We start from the raw sequence: 16377 nt of genomic DNA, 5'->3' as shown, positions 1-16377 counted from the left end.
AAGATATTATTGTTTCAAATAAACCCAATCTATACAAGAAATGAATATATGCAAAATCATATGATCTTGTACTATAGAGATATTGTTAAACACTAATGGCTATAACATACCCGGAATGTTAAATCTGTGAAGGATTTCAAAACGGCGTGGGATAAACGCTGTGGATCCATAAAGCCTTGAGGATGTGAATGAAATGAAATGAAGAGAAGAGGCATGGGGGTGGCTTGCGGGAATGATGGCTACTACCCTTATTCAATAAACATTCACAAGGTTAATGCGACTCCAACATTGCTCTATGCTTCAACGGCAAGAGGAAATGTGGGAAAAAAGATCTACATTCACAAATAAGCGTGGGAGTAGCTTGCTTGTTGCGGCAGTTACTACCCCAAATCAAATTAGCCTGATGCTTCACTTTCACTGCATATCCAAGCAGCTCTCTGCTTCAATGGCAGGGGGGAATGAAGAAAAGAGGATTCATATTCAGACAACAACCAACAAGGACTAAATCACACAGGCTGGAAAAACAAATAGGCGTGGGAGTAGCTTGCTTATTGCGGCGGTTGCTACCCCTGGCCATTTAGGCTTGATACTTCACATTGATGCAGCTCCGGCACTGCTCTCTAAATCAGTGGCGGGGGTGGAAGGAAATTGGAACCAAAAAGTTATCAATAAGGGCCCTGACCTCAGCGGTTAGAGTAACAGATAAGTATGAGAAAAATAAGTACGAAAGCTTGCTGGGCAGACTGGATGGGCCATTTGGTCTTCTTCTGCCGTCATTTCTATGTTTTTATATTTCTATGAGGCTTAGAGGTTTATAATCATCGGTCACTTATTTGAGATGTATTGGTAATTTATTTGCTATTTTTATGTTTTTGATTTTTTGGTAATTATTGTTAATCAACAGTCACTTAACTCTGAGGTATTGTATTATCCGCAACAATAATTATCAAAAAATCAAAACATAAAGATAGCATAAAAATTACCAATAAATCTCAAATAAGTGACCGACGATTATAAACCTCTAAGCTTCATTCCGGGTATGTTATAGCCATTAGTGATTAACAAACCGAGGTATATGATGGTCACTTTGAGATACTATATAAATATGTTCACAGTCTATTTTTGAACAGATATCTCTATAGTATGAACAAGATCATATGATTTTGCAAGATATTATTGGACATTATTGAAATTGGAGGTCTGGAAGGTCTATATTAAAACAGTTAAGATAATATTTTAGGTAATAAAGGGAAGTGCTCTTTCAGGATTTTAATATTTTTATTATAATTTTATCTTATAATTTGTTATATTCTATATTTATGATTTTATTACATGAAATTCTTGTACATTACTTTCTAAGACTATATGTTATGTTTTGTCTTTTGATAAACCAGTTTGATTTATGTTCAAAAGGCAGTCTTAAAAAGATAATAAACTAAAATAACTCAGTGTAAATTGTGCGTCAAGCATAAAGTTGTGAAATTTGAAGGCTGGGTTCTAATCCCACTTCTCCCTCTTCTGTAACCTGAAAAAAGATGAGTTCTAATCCCACCTCCCTCTCTTCTGTAACCTGGAGAAGGCTGATTTCTAATCCCAACTGCCTCTCTTCTGTAACATGGAGAAGGCTGATTTCTAATCTCACCTCCCTCTCTTCTGTAACTTGGAGAAGGCTGATTTCTAACCCCACCTCCCTCGCTTCTTTTACCTGGAGAAGGCTGATTTCTAATCCCACCTCCCTCTCTTCTGTTACCTGGAGAAGGCTGATTTCTAATCCCACCTCCCTCTCTTCTGTAACCAGGAGAAGGCTGATTTCTAATCCCACCTCCTTCTCTTCTGTAACCTGGAGAAGGCTGATTTCTAATCCCACCTCCCTCTCTTGTTACCTGGAGAAGGCTGATTTCTAATCCCACCTCCCTCTCTTGTAACCTGGAGAAGGCTGATTTCTAATCCCACCTCCCTCTCTTCTGTTACCTGGAGAAGGCTGATTTCTAATCCCACCTCCCTCTCTTCTGTAACCTGGAGAAGGCTGATTTCTAATCCTACCTCCTTCTCTTCTGTAACCTGGAGAAGGCTGATTTCTAATCCCACCTCCCCTTATTGCCTAATAAGGCTGTTATCTAATCTCACCTCCCCTTATTGCCTCTACTCGCTGATTGTATTCACCAATATATAGAATGGTTCTAATTGCATGAAGTTCTAATTGCATGAAATTAACAAGTTGCTCGGTTGTAACCTTTTCTTTCTGTAACAAGTTGTTAAAAATGTAAACCGGAGTAAAGGCAGACTGCTATACCTCGGTATATAAAAGATTCTAAATAAATAAATTATTCTGTAACTTGGAGAAGGCTGATTTCTAATCCTACCTCCCTCTCTTCTGTAACCTGGAGAAGGCTGATTTCTAATCCTACCTCCCTCTCTTCTGTAACCTGGAGAAGGCTGATTTCTAATCCCACCTCCCTCTCTTCTGTTACCTGGAGAAGGCTGATTTCTAATCCTACCTCCCTCTCTTCTGTTACCTGGAGAAGGCTGATTTCTAATCCCACCTCCCTCTCTTCTGTTACCTGGAGAAGGCTGATTTCTAATCCTACCTCCCTCTCTTCTGTAACCTGGAGAAGGCTGATTTCTAATCCCACCTCCCTCTCTTCTGTTACCTGGAGAAGGCTGATTTCTAATCCCACCTCCCTCTCTTCTGTTACCTGGAGAAGGCTGATTTCTAATCCTACCTCCCTCTTTTCTGTAACCTGGAGAAGGCTGATTTCTAATCCCACCTCCCTCTCTTGTAACCTGGAGAAGGCTGATTTCTAATCCCACCTCCCTCTCTTGTAACCTGGAGAAGGCTGATTTCTAATCCCACCTCCCTCTCTTCTGTTACCTGGAGAAGGCTGATTTCTAATCCCACCTCCCCTTTTTTGTAACCTGGAGAAGGCTGATTTCTAATTTTACCTCCCTCTCTTCTGTAGTGTCAGTTTTCTGTTCCTTAGCTAGCTAGGGTGTATCTCATGGCTGCTGCTATTATCAGGAAAAACAACTGGCCAAATGAATAGAAGTCCCAGCTCAAGGGTCAGGGCACCGTTGTCCCTGATTGAATTCATTGTCAAGGGCACATTTACTATTAGAAAAGATGGCATTAAAATGCATAAAATGGATCTATTTGAATGGGTTTTTACAAATAGATTATTAAATCTCAACTTCAGTGGCACCATTTGGGATGTCGTAGGCAGTGAATGTTTATGCAGAAGTAAAAAATATTTAAGATTAGGAAACTATGGCAAAGACAGGGGTGTGCTTCCCATGTAAATCTTTTGATGCCCATTTGGGCCTTAACATGCAATAAAGCAGCAGCACATGCTTCGTAAGACAGTAATGTTCCCACTCTCAAGATTTCCTTTCATTAATATGAACGCAACCTTTCATTCCTGTGTTTTCTCCCCATATCCCTGCACTTCCAGGTTGCCTCGGCTTGGTCTATGTGAAATCTAATATTTTGATATGCTTTGGCTCCACGCTATATAGAAATGCTCATTGCTCCCTCATCACTGTTAAGAAGATAAAAGGATAAGTGTTAATGCTGAAAGACAAGCAGAGGCACTTTAAGGTCATGCAAGGTTGCTGAAAGGTTGAGGTAACTCAAGAAATCAGCAAGTAGGTGCCCAAAGGTTCACGTAAGCCTTTTGGTACACTGCCTGCTGTAACTTGCTTTATAAGGGTAGATTTACCAGGCTGACATTTGAATTAGTTATGCTCAATCATAAAATCTCCTGTCGCCGGGCGGTCTTCTCTTACCAAAGATATTGGTTATGACGGTTAGGACAGAACCATTCCTGCTTCCTCCATCAGTGGAGACCACCACGTAGACCTGAAGGAGTGTGCCAGAGGGTAGGTCGGCGATGGTATAGCGATGGATGGAGCTGTTCACCACCACCACTGTGAAGACATGGATGCACTATTGATTGCATGCACGGGTAGAGACAATACCCAGAGATATCCCCAGTCTGCCCGCTCCCCTGCCAAGCTAAGCGGGCTTCGCCTTACTTTGCATGTTGCCCCCTGGCTTCCCATAGAAGAGGCTGTAGTTCCGGATGATTCCTTGCCGCTCTCTAAGTGGAATATCTTCCCATTCCAGCGCCACCTGGGATTTCCAGATCCGGGTGGGATACAGAGCAGGAGCACGCAGAGGAGCTGCAGACAGCAACGATGACAACAAGAATTCTCCTGAATTGCTTTTATAATCGCATTTTCCACGTCGCATTCCAAACAGATAAAATCTTGGGGTTCTTCAACACCAAGGGTTATAAGAACTGCCAGGCTGGGTGGTCCGTCTGACCCAGCACCTGTCATCCTGTGACCCAAGAGTTATTACTAAGAGCTGGGTTCGTTTAAGCACTCCCTCTGAACATGTAACAACTCAGCCCCACCCCAACCTCTAATACCTGTTCATGTTCTTGTTTTCCAGACCCCTCTTAAACCCCGCTATGCTGCTTGCTTGTGATTACATCCCAGGGCAGCAGATTCCACTGACTAAGGAAATATTTTCTCGTATTCATCTTGAAATTGCTAATATGCAGTTTCATTGGATACCTCCTGGTCCTAGTATTTTTCGGACAGGACAAACAGCCTCTTGCTTGGGGTTTGCTCTTTTCTACTCATGATCTTGTAGGCCCTCTATCATATTCCCACCTCAGTCTTCTCTTTTCCAGGCAAAAAAAAGTCCTAACTTTTTCAGGCTTTCTTTGAATGAGAGATGCCCCAGTCCTCTCACTGAAAAGGCCAGGCTTCAAGGAATTCCCACTCCAGGTTGGGAGGGGAGGGCAGGCCCTTTCAGTGATTTGACCGGTGTATTGCTTGGGGAGGAGGGAGTGCCACCTCATCTCTCTCTCCTTAGGCAGCAAATTGCCTTGAGCTGCCCCTGCTTGTCTATGTTAATTTCCATTTGCCACTTGGATGCCCAAGTTCCCAATCTTTTCTAGACCATCCCGTAATATCACTCTGTTTTTATTAATACCCTACATAGTTTGAGGCACTCTGCTACGTACTCCCCTCCAGTCTGAGAACTGGCCATCAATCCCATCTGCTGTCTCTTTCTCTTTAACCAGTTACCGATCCACGAATGCACGTTGCCCCCATCCCATAGCCCAGGGGTCCCCAAACGCCCTTGACTAAATTTCATGTGGCCCACAGTAGTAATGTCAGAAAGAACTTGATGCAGCCTGCAGCAGTGATGACAGAAGGAGCTTGATCTGGCCTGCAGTGGCAGTGGTTGAAACGCAATCTGCTGTTACTTCCAGCTCAAATATTTGATGTCCGAAATACAAGGGGTGGCATGGGCGGGGAATGCCAATGCAAATTCACCACTGATTGCCTGTGCTATGCATTGCTGGCCTTACTGCTGCTTGTGCAGGTGGAGCCACTTGGACTAAAGACAGGAAGAGAGGCTGCTGCGTAGCCACAGGGAGGAAGACATTGGTGGTAACAAGTCATGGGTTTTGCGGGGCAGCCAGGGAAATCCAAGTAGGGACGGTGGTTTTTGGAGTTCCCAACCATGCTGCCATCTCTTTGGAGCTGTGGGGAAGGGAGCATGGACATTTCATTAAGGATGCAAAATTTGGCGGCACAGAATGCAGAAAGCTACATTATTATAAACCAAATACCGAGTTCAAATGTTCTCCCCTGGATTGGAGTCTGCAGAGGGGGTTTTGCTCATGCTATGGTTCTGGCTTGTTGCAAGAGAGGGAGCAAGAGGAAGGGAAAAGGGAGCAGGGTTGGGGGAAAGGATGAGAAAAGGGAAGAAAGTAGGTCATGTGATGTTCTCTAAAAGACAGACGTGTCTAGGAGCAGCTCCCCCAGTTCAGTATTTCATTTATCATTTATTTTTCACCTCTCTGTAGAGTCTGGCATAAATCTTGCTGGACAATATGCCCAAGAAGTCAATACCAGCGAAGTGGGCGGAAGAATCGGCGAAATCACAGCAGATGCCGAAAAAACAAGCTGTTGAGCAGGAATGTGCTTCGGAGGCCTCGGAATTGGAGGAGGAATGGCCAGCTCTAGTGGAGCGTACCGCGACGCTGCAGAAGATGTTTGATACATTTTCGCAGCAACTTACCGAGAGTATAGAATCCAAATTACTCATGGTGGTGGAGAAGGTAGCGTCACTGGTTTCCTCGGTACAAGACAACGTGGCCAGGATCGGCAAGACAGTTACTCGGGTTGAGGAGTTGGAGATGTCACTGACGCAAGCACAGGCGAAGGTGGACGCCCTGGAGAGAAAATATGAGGTCTTGCTGGAAAATAACTGACGATATCGAAAATTGTGGCCTGAGGAAAAATCTGAGGATAGTGGGCCTGCCCGCGAAAGTAGAGGGTAAGGACCCGTTGGACTTTTTTTCAAAATGGCTGCCAGAGGTCTTGGGGTTTGAGATGCGGAAACGTCGCCTGAAGATTGAAGGGGCTCATAGAGCGCTGGCTGTTCTGCCGCCACCCGGAGGAAGGCCGAGAGCGGTAATAATACAGATGCATAGTTACGTAGCCAAAGCCTGAATAATGGCAAAGGCCTGGTTACAATCTGCTATTTTGTATGACTTGCATAAAGTCATGATTTTCCAAGACTTTTCGTTTCACATGCAAAAGAAGTGGGCAAGTTATATGGAAGTGAAACGTGGGTTGAGGGCTAAGGGGATCTCGTATGCCCTGTTGTACCCGGCCTGCCTTAAAGTCATGCCGGCAGGGTGGCCCCCGTTATTTTTTGATACCATGGATGCTGTCAAAGACTTTCTAGAGGCTGCCAATACAGGTATGGATGGCGCTCAAGGACAGACGGAGCGCTGAGGATCGCATCTGAGAGAGGATGCCATTTTCTATAGCCGGGGGAGGGGAGATGACAGATGGTGTTTATTCCAGTTTATGGCAAGCACCAACCCCCTTAGTCGAGGGTTCAGGTTTTTTTTTATGTTTTGGGTTTGAAGTTTTTGGTGGGGACTTTTGTTTTATTTACCTCATGCCATGGGACAAGATGGTGGCGTTCCTGTTCTGCTTCCTTTTTAATTTGTTTGCTGCATGGGATACTAGCTCGGCCTGGCTGTTTGCAAGGACCTCGGCTGGACTCCGACAAGGCAAGCACTTGTGTTCCCTTTTTATCGCTGAGGTTTTGCCCTCCAGAGAGTTTTGTGGAATTGTCAACTGCTCTGGTTCCTTCGGGGATCGGTGGACTAGATATGCAGATGTGGTCCTGACGCCCGATAATATTTATGTTACAGACCTCAGAGCTAACTGCTGTATCCACATCACCTGGCAATGAATTCCAGAACTTAACTATGCGCTGAATGAAAAAGAATTTTCTTCGATTTGCTTTAAATGAGCTACTTTCTAACTTCATGGAGTGTCCCCTGGTTCTTCTATTATCTGAAAAAGTAAATAACCGATTTACATTAACTTGTTCAAGACCTTTCATGATTTTGTAGACTTCTATCATATCCCCCCTCAGTCATCACTTCTCCAAACTGAAAAGCCCTAACTTCTTTAGCCTTTCCTCATAGGGGAGCTATTCCATGCCCCTTATCATTTTGGTCGCCCTTCTCTGTACCTTCTCCAGTGCAGCTATATCCTTTTTGAGATGCGGTGACCAGAACTGCACACAGTTTTCAAGGTGCGGTACAGAAGCATTATGATATCCTCTGTTTTATTTGCCATTCCCTTCCTAATAATTCCTAATATTCTGTTTTCTTTTTTGATCGCCACAGCACACTGAGCCAACGATTTCAATGTAGTATCCACTATGACGGCTAGATCTCTTTCCTGGGTGGTAACTCCTAAGAAAGAACCTAAATCGTGTAACCTCAACAAGGGTTATTTTTCCTATATGCATCACTTTGCACTTGTCCATGTTAAATTTCATCTGCCATTTGGAAGCCCAATCATCCAGTCTCGCAAGATCCTCCTGCAATTCATCACAATCCGCTTGAGATTTAACTTTTCTGCACTGGTCCAAGTACATCACCTCCTATCCCATGACTTTTTAGTTTTCGTAGAAGCCTCTCATGCAGGACTTTGTTGAACGCCTTCTGAATGATGACATGATAACCAATGGGATAGTGCTATACCAGGGTACAAATTACATAGCAATGACAGAGAGGAGCATCTTGGTGGCAGGGTGGCGCTTTATGTCCAGCATGGCATAGAATCCGACAGGATAAAGATCCTGCATGAGACTAAATGCACAATTGAATCTTTATGGGTAGAAATCCCTTGTGTGTTGGGGAAGAGTATAGCGATAGGAATATACTACCGTCCACCTGGCCAAAATGTTGAGACAGACAGTGAAATGCTAAGAGAAATTAGGGAAGCTAACCAAACTGGTAGTGTAGTAATAATGGGAGATTTCAGTTACCCCAATATTGACTGGGTAAGTGAAACATCAGGACATGCTAGAGAGATAAAGTTCCTGGATGGAATAAATGACAGTTTTATGGAGCAATTGGTTCAGGAACCAAAGAGAGAGGGTGTAATTTTAGATCTAATTCTCAGTGGAGCACAGGATTTAGTGGTGGGGCAGCTTGGCAATAGTGATCATAATATGATCAAATTTGAATTAATGACTAGAAGGGGGACAGTAAGTAAATCCATGGCTCTAGCGCTAAACCTTCAAAAGGGAAACTTTGATAAAATGAGAAAAATAGTTTGAAAAAAACTAAAACGTGCAACTACAAAGGTAAAAAGTGTGCATTGTTAAAAAATACCATCCTAGAAGCACAGTCCAGATGTATTCCACACATTAAGAAATGTGGAAGGAATGCAAAACAATTATCGGCATGGTTAAAAGGTGAGGTAAAAGAGACTATTTTAGCTAAAAGATCTTCAGTCAAAAATTGGAAGAAGGATCCATCAGAAGAAAATAGGATAAAGCATAAGCATTGGCAAGTTAAATGTAAGACATTGATAAGATAGACTAAACGAGTGTTATGCTCAGGCTTGTGGACCCTTGGCCGACGAGAGGATGGTATACCTTTCGGAGGGTCCGTAGGCTCTCTCGTCGGGTGGCGAGGCAGAACAGGAGGCAGGACCAGCTGACCCTTGGCACTGGAGGCTGAGGCGAATACAGAGGCGATGAAGAGACGAGATGAGGTGCTGTGTCTTCACCACTGGTGGTCAGCGGTCCCCCCGGGAGGAGCCCGTAGGGACCCGACCGCTGGGACTTAGGTGGACCTAGGGAGGTCAGGGAACGGTGCAAGGGCCAACTGGAGCTTCGCCCTGGAAGCCCACGGTCCCCCCAGGAGGAGCCCGTAGGGACCCGGGCCGCTGGGACTTAGGCGGGCCCTTGGAGACGGTAGTATTGAAGAAGTCCTAGGTCAAGTGCCAGAGGGTCGTTGCTCACCAGTCCGAAGTTGTACGCCAGAGAATCACCACTTGCCAATCCGAAGTCAGGAACCAGAGAATCACCATCAGCCAATCCGAAGTCAGGAACCAGAGAATCACCGTAAGCCAATCCGAAGTCAGGAACCAGGAACACCAAGATGGAGCAGGATCCAAAGTTCAAGGACTCACCGAAGCAAGCAGACTGGACAGAGCTGGAGGACGTTGCCAAGTCACTGGATGAGCAGAGGAAGCTGCCTTTTACACTTCCTCTGCCCTGGCTGATAGAGAACAGGTGAGGCCATTTAAAGAGATGGGTCCCTTTAATTCTGTGGAGGGGGCGTGGCCTCATGCCCAAGCATGGCGGCGGCCATCTTGGATTTCCCCTGCGGAGGGGAGATGCCGCTGGGGGGAAGCAGGACGGCTTCCCCTGCAATGGGCAGCGCCGGAGGCCGCACAGGCGCGATGGCCCGAGTCACAGCCCTCCCCCGGGGCTCCTGCGGCGCCGCGAATCAGGTAGGGGCCGCGGTCGTGGGGCACCACGGCCGCGGAGCACAACAGTAGCCCCCTCTTTAGGGCATCTCCCTGGAGGCCTGGGTTTAGCTGGATGGTCCTTGTGGCACTGCTCCAGCAAATTCCGGTCCAGGATGTTAGCCAGTGGTTCCCAGGAATTCTCCTCGGGGCCGAAGCCTTCCCACGCTATCAGGTATTCCCATTTATTCCTGTGTTTCCTTACTTCTAGGACCTCTCGGACTTGATAAGTGAGGTCATCTTCAGAGGCAACAGGTTGCGGAGTTGGAGGTGTGCTGGAAGGCCATGATAATACCAGAGGCTTCAGTAGGGAGACGTGGAACGTGTTGTGGATCTTGAGAGACGGGGGGAGACGAAGTTGATACGAGACTGCTCCCACCTGCCTGATGATGGGAAACGGTCCAATAAATCGCGGGGCCAGTTGCGATGATGGCAACTTCAAGCGGATGAACTGCGTGCTCAACCAAACTTTCTGGCCCAGCTTGAGAGGCGGGTACGGTCTTCTGTGCCGGTCAGCATAACTCTTAACTGCCTGGCCTGCCCTTACCAGGGTGCGTTGCGTGGATATCCACAGCCGATGCAGCTCATCGGCAGAGAGTTGAGCTGTCGGAGATGCGACCGTGATGGGGACAGGCAGTGGCGGGCGTGGCTGTTTCCCATACACTATCTAAAAGGGGGAGGCCCCCGTAGCAGCAGAGATATGAGAATTCAGCGCAAATTCAGCCCAGGGTAACAGGCTAGCCCAGTCATCTTGTTTTTCGTTAACATATAGCCGAAGGAATTGCTTCAAGGTCTGGTTGGTTCTCTCTGCGAGACCGTTAGTTTATGGATGGTAGCCGGATGTATAATCTAGAGTGATGTCGAACTTCTGGCAGAGAGCCCTCCAGAATTTGGCTGTAAATTGAGGCCCTCGATCAGACAAGATGCCTTTAGGTAGGCCATGAAGCCTGAAGATGTGCTAAACGAACAGCTGGGCCAGCTGGGGTGCCGATGGCAATCCTGGCAAAGGTACGAAGTGCGCCATCTTGCTAAAACAATCGACTACCACCCAAATTACCGTGTTGCCATTGGATAATGGCAGGTCCACCACGAAGTCCGTCGCCACGTAGCTCCACGGTTCAGAAGGCGCGGGTAATGGTTGAAGTAAGCCTGGGGTGGACCCGAAGATTCTCTTGTGGCGGGCACAGGTCTGGCAGGACGCCACATAGGCCCGGACATCCTTATTTACCTTTGGCCACCAGTAATATCGGCGCAGAGTCTGCAATGTGCGGGATTGCCCTGGGTGGCCGGAGCAGCGGGAATCGTAAGCCCATGCCAGCACTTGTTTCCGTAAGCGCGGCAGAACCAGAGTTTTCCCAGGTGGAATGATGGTGGTAGCCAACAGGAGGATGCAGGATGGCTCAATAATGTACTGAGGTTCCTCAGAACCTTCTGTTGAATCAAATACTTGAGATAGGACATCAGCCTTGATGTTCTTCCCAGCCAGTCTGTACGGGAGAACGAAATTAAAACGGGTGAAGAACAGGGCCCACCGGGCTTGTCGTGGGTTGAGCCGTTGTGCCCGGTGCAAGTATTCTAAGTTCTTATGGTCCGTGAAGACCGTAAACTGGTGCTGTGCCCCTTCCAGCCATGGGCGCCATTCTTCCAAGGCCACCTTGATGGCCAAGAGCTCCTTGTCGCCGATGGCATAATTCCGCTCGGCAGGCGAGAACTGGCGGGAGAGGAAGGCACAAGGATGTAGCTTATGGCCCTCGGAGGCCTGGCTCAGGACGGCCCCTACTCCCTCTGAGGATGCGTCCACCTCTATAAAGAAGGGTCGTTGTGGATCTGGGTGACGAAGGCATGGTTGCTGCGTGAATGCCTCCTTGAGACAACGAAAGGCGGCCTCTGCTGCCGGAGGCCATTTTTTGGGATCCGCGCCTTTCCGGGTCAGAGCTGTCATCGGGGCAACAATTGACGCGTAGTGAGGGATGAAAGAGCGGTAATAGATGGCAAAGCCTAGAAATCTTTGGAGTGCCTTGAGCCCAGACGGCTGTGGCCATTCCCGAATGGCACTTAGCTTTTGTGGATCCATGCGGAATCCCTGACTGGAGACTATATATCCCAGGAAGGTAAGAGAGTCCTGCTCAAACTGGCACTTTTCGAGCTTTGCATACAGCTTATGTTCTCTGAGGCGTTGTAACACTTGAACGACGTGCTGCTGGTGAGCGGCCAAGGTAACGTAAAAAATCAGGATATCGTCCAAATAAACTACCACGCATTGGTACAGGAGGTCGCGGAGTATCTCGTTCATAGTATTCTGAAATACTGCGGGGGCATTACAGAGCCCGAACGGCATCACCAAGTACTCATAGTGGCCGTCACGGGTATTGAAGGCCGTCTTCCATTCGTCGCCTTCCTTAATACGAATGAGGTTGTAGGCCCCTCGGAGATCCAGTTTGGAGAAGATCCTCGCACCTTGTAGCCGGTCGAATAGCTCAGAGATGAGAGGCAGGGGATAACGGTCCTTGATCGTTATGGCATTCAGGCCCCTGTAGTCAATGCAGGGGCGGAGCGTTCCATCCTTCTTTCTGACGAAGAAGAATCCAGCCCCTGCGGGGGACTTTGACTTCTGAATGAAGCCCTTCTCCAGATTCTCTCTAATATATTCATTCATAGCCTGCGTCTCTGCAGGAGAGAGGGCGTAGGTGCGTCCTCGAGGAGGCTCAGTGCCAGGGAGGAGATTGATGGCACAATCGAACGGTCGATGAGGTGGAAGTACTTCAGCCTTCTGCTTAGAAAACACATCTGCGTACGAGGCATATGGAGCTGGCAGGCCTGGGAGATTGATGGTGGCGATCGGGCAGGGCCCTGGAGCCACAGCTTGGAGGCAATTGCCGTGGCAATTCGGCCCCCAACGAGCCAGCTGCAAGGTCTTCCAATCGAACTGGGGCTCGTGCTCCTGGAGCCACGGGAGTCCTAGGACAATGGGATGGATAGAGTACTCCAGGACATAAAATGACATCTGTTCCTGATGCAGGACCCCAGCCCTCAGCTGGACAGGAATAGTGGCGTGCGTCACCCGTTCCGGAAGAGGCTTCCCTTGGATGGAAGAGATGACCAAGGGACGAGACAGCAGAACTTGAAATCTTTAAATGTTCAACCATCCCTTTCATGATAAAATTCCCGCCGGCACCGGAATCCACCAAGGCCAGCGTGTGGAACTCTCCATCCGCCGCGGTTAATGCCACTGGCAGGGTTAGTGGAGGTGCAGGAGTGGTACGGCCCAGGAAGAGACCTCCTTCAGGTCCTAGGCCCGAGAGTTTTCCGTACGCGTCGGGCAGGCAGCAATCCGATGGCCCGCTGCACCGCAGTAGAAACAGAGCCCCTTCCTCATTCGCCGTTGACGCTCTTGTGGAGAGACTTTCCCGCGACCCAACTCCATGGGTTCGTTCTGTGAAGGATGGCGTGGGTATGAGCCCTTTGTGCTGCGGCGATAGGTCCTCTCACTGTCCGCTGACACTGGAGTGACCAATGGGCAGACAGTGAAGGAATTAATAAATTAATATTAAGTGTCCGTAAGGGCCAAAGTGGGTTCAGGAAGGATCAAATTAATTTAAGGTGAGAGTAGGGGTTTAGGAAAGGAAGGAGGAATTTGCTGGCCAGATCAGACCTGACCTGACCCGACCCGACCCGGCTCAACCTTGTTTCCTGCCCTTCTTTCTATTGCAGGAAGTTTAAAGACGGCTTCTGACCAGGAGTTAAATTTCCTTGGTAAAAGGAGGCATGCTAATGTGCCTCCTTCAATTACAGGGTAATAACTAATTACAGGGTAATAACTCCGGCAGGAACCATGCCCGATCACCTTTAAAAAGAGACTCAAAACTTGGCTATTCGAACAAGCTATTAATTTATGCTAATAATTCCCTCTTACCTCACCTTACTTTCCTACAAGCTATTCTATCAGATTCCATCAGATTATATTTCAGTTTAGCGTTCCAACTCTGCAGTCAACCAATCCAAATATGTGCTCCATGTACCGGGACTTTAATTATTCCAGTACGCACCTAGATCTTTAGCCAGGTTAGTCTTAGCTCCACTATAAAATCTTATTACTTTATTATTTATTCGTTGTACGTTATTCCCCAGTTCCTTGTGATCCAAGTTTATCTCCCTTGTTCAATGTAATCACATTCTTACATGCTTGTTAATGTTCTAATGTAAACCGAAGTGATATGTAACTTTGCTACATGAATTTCGGTATATAAAAATGTTAAATAAATAATAATAGCTAATAAGGCTTATTACCCTGCAATATGCATCAGACAAGCTAAGCTTGCAGTGGGTTTTTTAGTGTGGTTTTTTTGGGGGCGCTAAAGGCCATATTATTTATTTTATTTTTATTTGATTTATATTCTGCCTTTCAGCCACTTCAAAGCAGATTACATTCAGGTGCTGTAGGTATTACATACCTGGGCAAGGTTAGCACCGACAAACCCAAGCAAAAACCAGAGTAAAAACCTGTGGTAGGCTTAGCGAGACTTATTACATCAGCCCCACTGTTCTTCAGTGTCAGATTATTATGGCTGTCTCCTGAAGCATAGCCTGCTTATTATTTGGATGCAATAAGGTATGCTAAAACATGCCCAGTGGTTCTGGCATTTGAACAATAATTTACTGATGTTTGTACAGCGTTTGTACAGTGTTACCCTTTCTCAGGGTGGGGATTCCCTGCAGAGGAAAGATGCAGCCTGTGGCCTTTGGGTGCATTTTACTCACCCATCTGTTTAGAGTAAGAACAGGTGGTCCCAGACGCCCAGACATCCCCATCACTCAGCGCATGGACAGACAGATTGTACAGACGGCCCGGCTCAAAAGCATCTGCAATTCAAATTACAACATGATGAGAAAATAAAAAAATGTATCCCCCAACCAACAAATCTCCACCGCGATTAACCCTAAGCAATGGCAAAACTCAGATCAGGGTGTACTACAAATCTGGTTTTTAGCACTTCTTCCATGCCCCTCACAGTCATAGCACTTCGGAAATAGACATGCATCCCGCTGGTGGATGGCTCTGCACAATGGTGCTAGACATGACCACACCAGCCACAGAGGCAGGCACTAGATGCACCAGTGAGCAGAGAAGAAAAGGAAGGTTAATGGTGTGGCATAGCTATAGCTGTGTAGAGTGAGGTGGGTTCTATCCTCAGCTCTGCCATTCCTCTATCTTGTCCAAGATCATAACGGAGTGGCAGAGTTGGGGACAGAACCCACCCTGGATTCCTGTAACTCCCAGCGCTGTTTTCCCATCACTACACCATTCTCCACTTTCTCATATCATTAGGAGCTTTGCTATTTTCCCCATGGTACGTGATCTCAGATTGGGATCTGCGAAACCCCAGAAATGAAAATGCTTGGAAGAGGGTGGGGTGTTTCAGGATCACAATCAGAAGTCACAAGTAAGAACATAAGAACATAAGAACATGCCATACTGAGTCAGACCAAGGGTCCATCAAGCCCAGCATCCTGTTTCCAACAGAGGCCAATCCAGGGCATAAGAACCTGGCAAGTACCCAAAAACTAAGTCTATTCCATGTTACCATTGCTAATGGCAGTGGCTATTCTCTAAGTGAACTTAATAGCAGGTAATGGACTTCTCCTCCAAGAACTTATCCAATCCTTTTTTAAACACAGCTATACTAACTGCACTAACCACATCCTCTGGCAACATATTCCAGAGTTTAATTGTGCGTTGAGTAAAAAAGAACTTTCTCCGATTAGTTTTAAATGTGCCACATGCTAACTTCATGGAGTGCCCCCTAGTCCTTCTATTATCTGAAAGAGTAAATAACCGATTCACATCTACCTGTTCTAGACCTCTCATGATTTTAAACACCTCTATCATATCCCTCCTCAGCCATCTCTTCTCCAAGCTGAAAAGTCCTAACTTCTTTACTCTTTCCTCATAGGGGAGCTGTTCCATTCCCCTTATCATTTTGGTAGCCCTTCTCTGTACCTTCTCCATCGCAATTATATCTTTTTTGAGATGCGACGACCAGAATTGTACACAGTATTCAAGGTGCGGTCTCACCATGGAGCGATACAGAGGCATTATGACATTTTCCATTTTATTCACCATTCCATTTCTAATAATTCCCAACATTCTGTTTGCTTTTTTGACTGCCGCAGCACACTGCACCGACAATTTCAATGTGTTATCCACTATGACGCCTATATCTCTTTCTTGGGTTGTAGCACCTAATATGGAACCTAACATTGTGTAACTATAGCATGGGTTATTTTTCCCTATATGCATCACCTTGACTTATCCACATTAAATTTCATCTGCCATTTTGATGCCCAATTTTCCAGTCTCACAAGGTCTTCCTGCAATTTACCACAATCTGCTTGTGATTTAACTACTCTGAACAATTTTGTATCATCTGCAAATTTGATTATCTCACTCCTCATATTTCTTTCCAGATCATTTATAAATATATTGAAAAGTAAGGGTCCCAATAC

At 46.4% G+C, this 16377-nt stretch overlaps 1 protein-coding gene across 5 annotated transcripts in view; it reads right to left on the bottom strand.

Moving 5' to 3' along the window:
• LOC115082325 (interleukin-6 receptor subunit beta-like) overlaps positions 1-16377 on the bottom strand; it is a 69026-nt gene that overhangs the window by 11607 nt on the left and 41042 nt on the right. For 4 of the 5 annotated variants that reach the window (XM_029586558.1, XM_029586559.1, XM_029586560.1 and 1 more), the window contains exons 4-6: positions 14632-14733; positions 4033-4179; positions 3784-3924 (exon numbers count right to left, since the gene is read on the bottom strand). In XM_029586558.1, the coding sequence (XP_029442418.1) occupies positions 3784-3924; positions 4033-4179; positions 14632-14733 (390 nt within the window). The remainder of the gene's footprint in view (positions 1-3783; positions 3925-4032; positions 4180-14631; positions 14734-16377) is intronic. The other variant, XM_029586562.1, reaches the window with a different exon arrangement.

Source organism: Rhinatrema bivittatum, unplaced genomic scaffold (genome assembly GCF_901001135.1).
Source record: "Rhinatrema bivittatum unplaced genomic scaffold, aRhiBiv1.1, whole genome shotgun sequence".
Classification (NCBI taxonomy): domain Eukaryota; kingdom Metazoa; phylum Chordata; class Amphibia; order Gymnophiona; family Rhinatrematidae; genus Rhinatrema; species Rhinatrema bivittatum.
The sequence above is the reverse complement of the archived record's forward strand: the minus strand, read 5'-3'. Positions and strand labels throughout refer to the sequence as shown.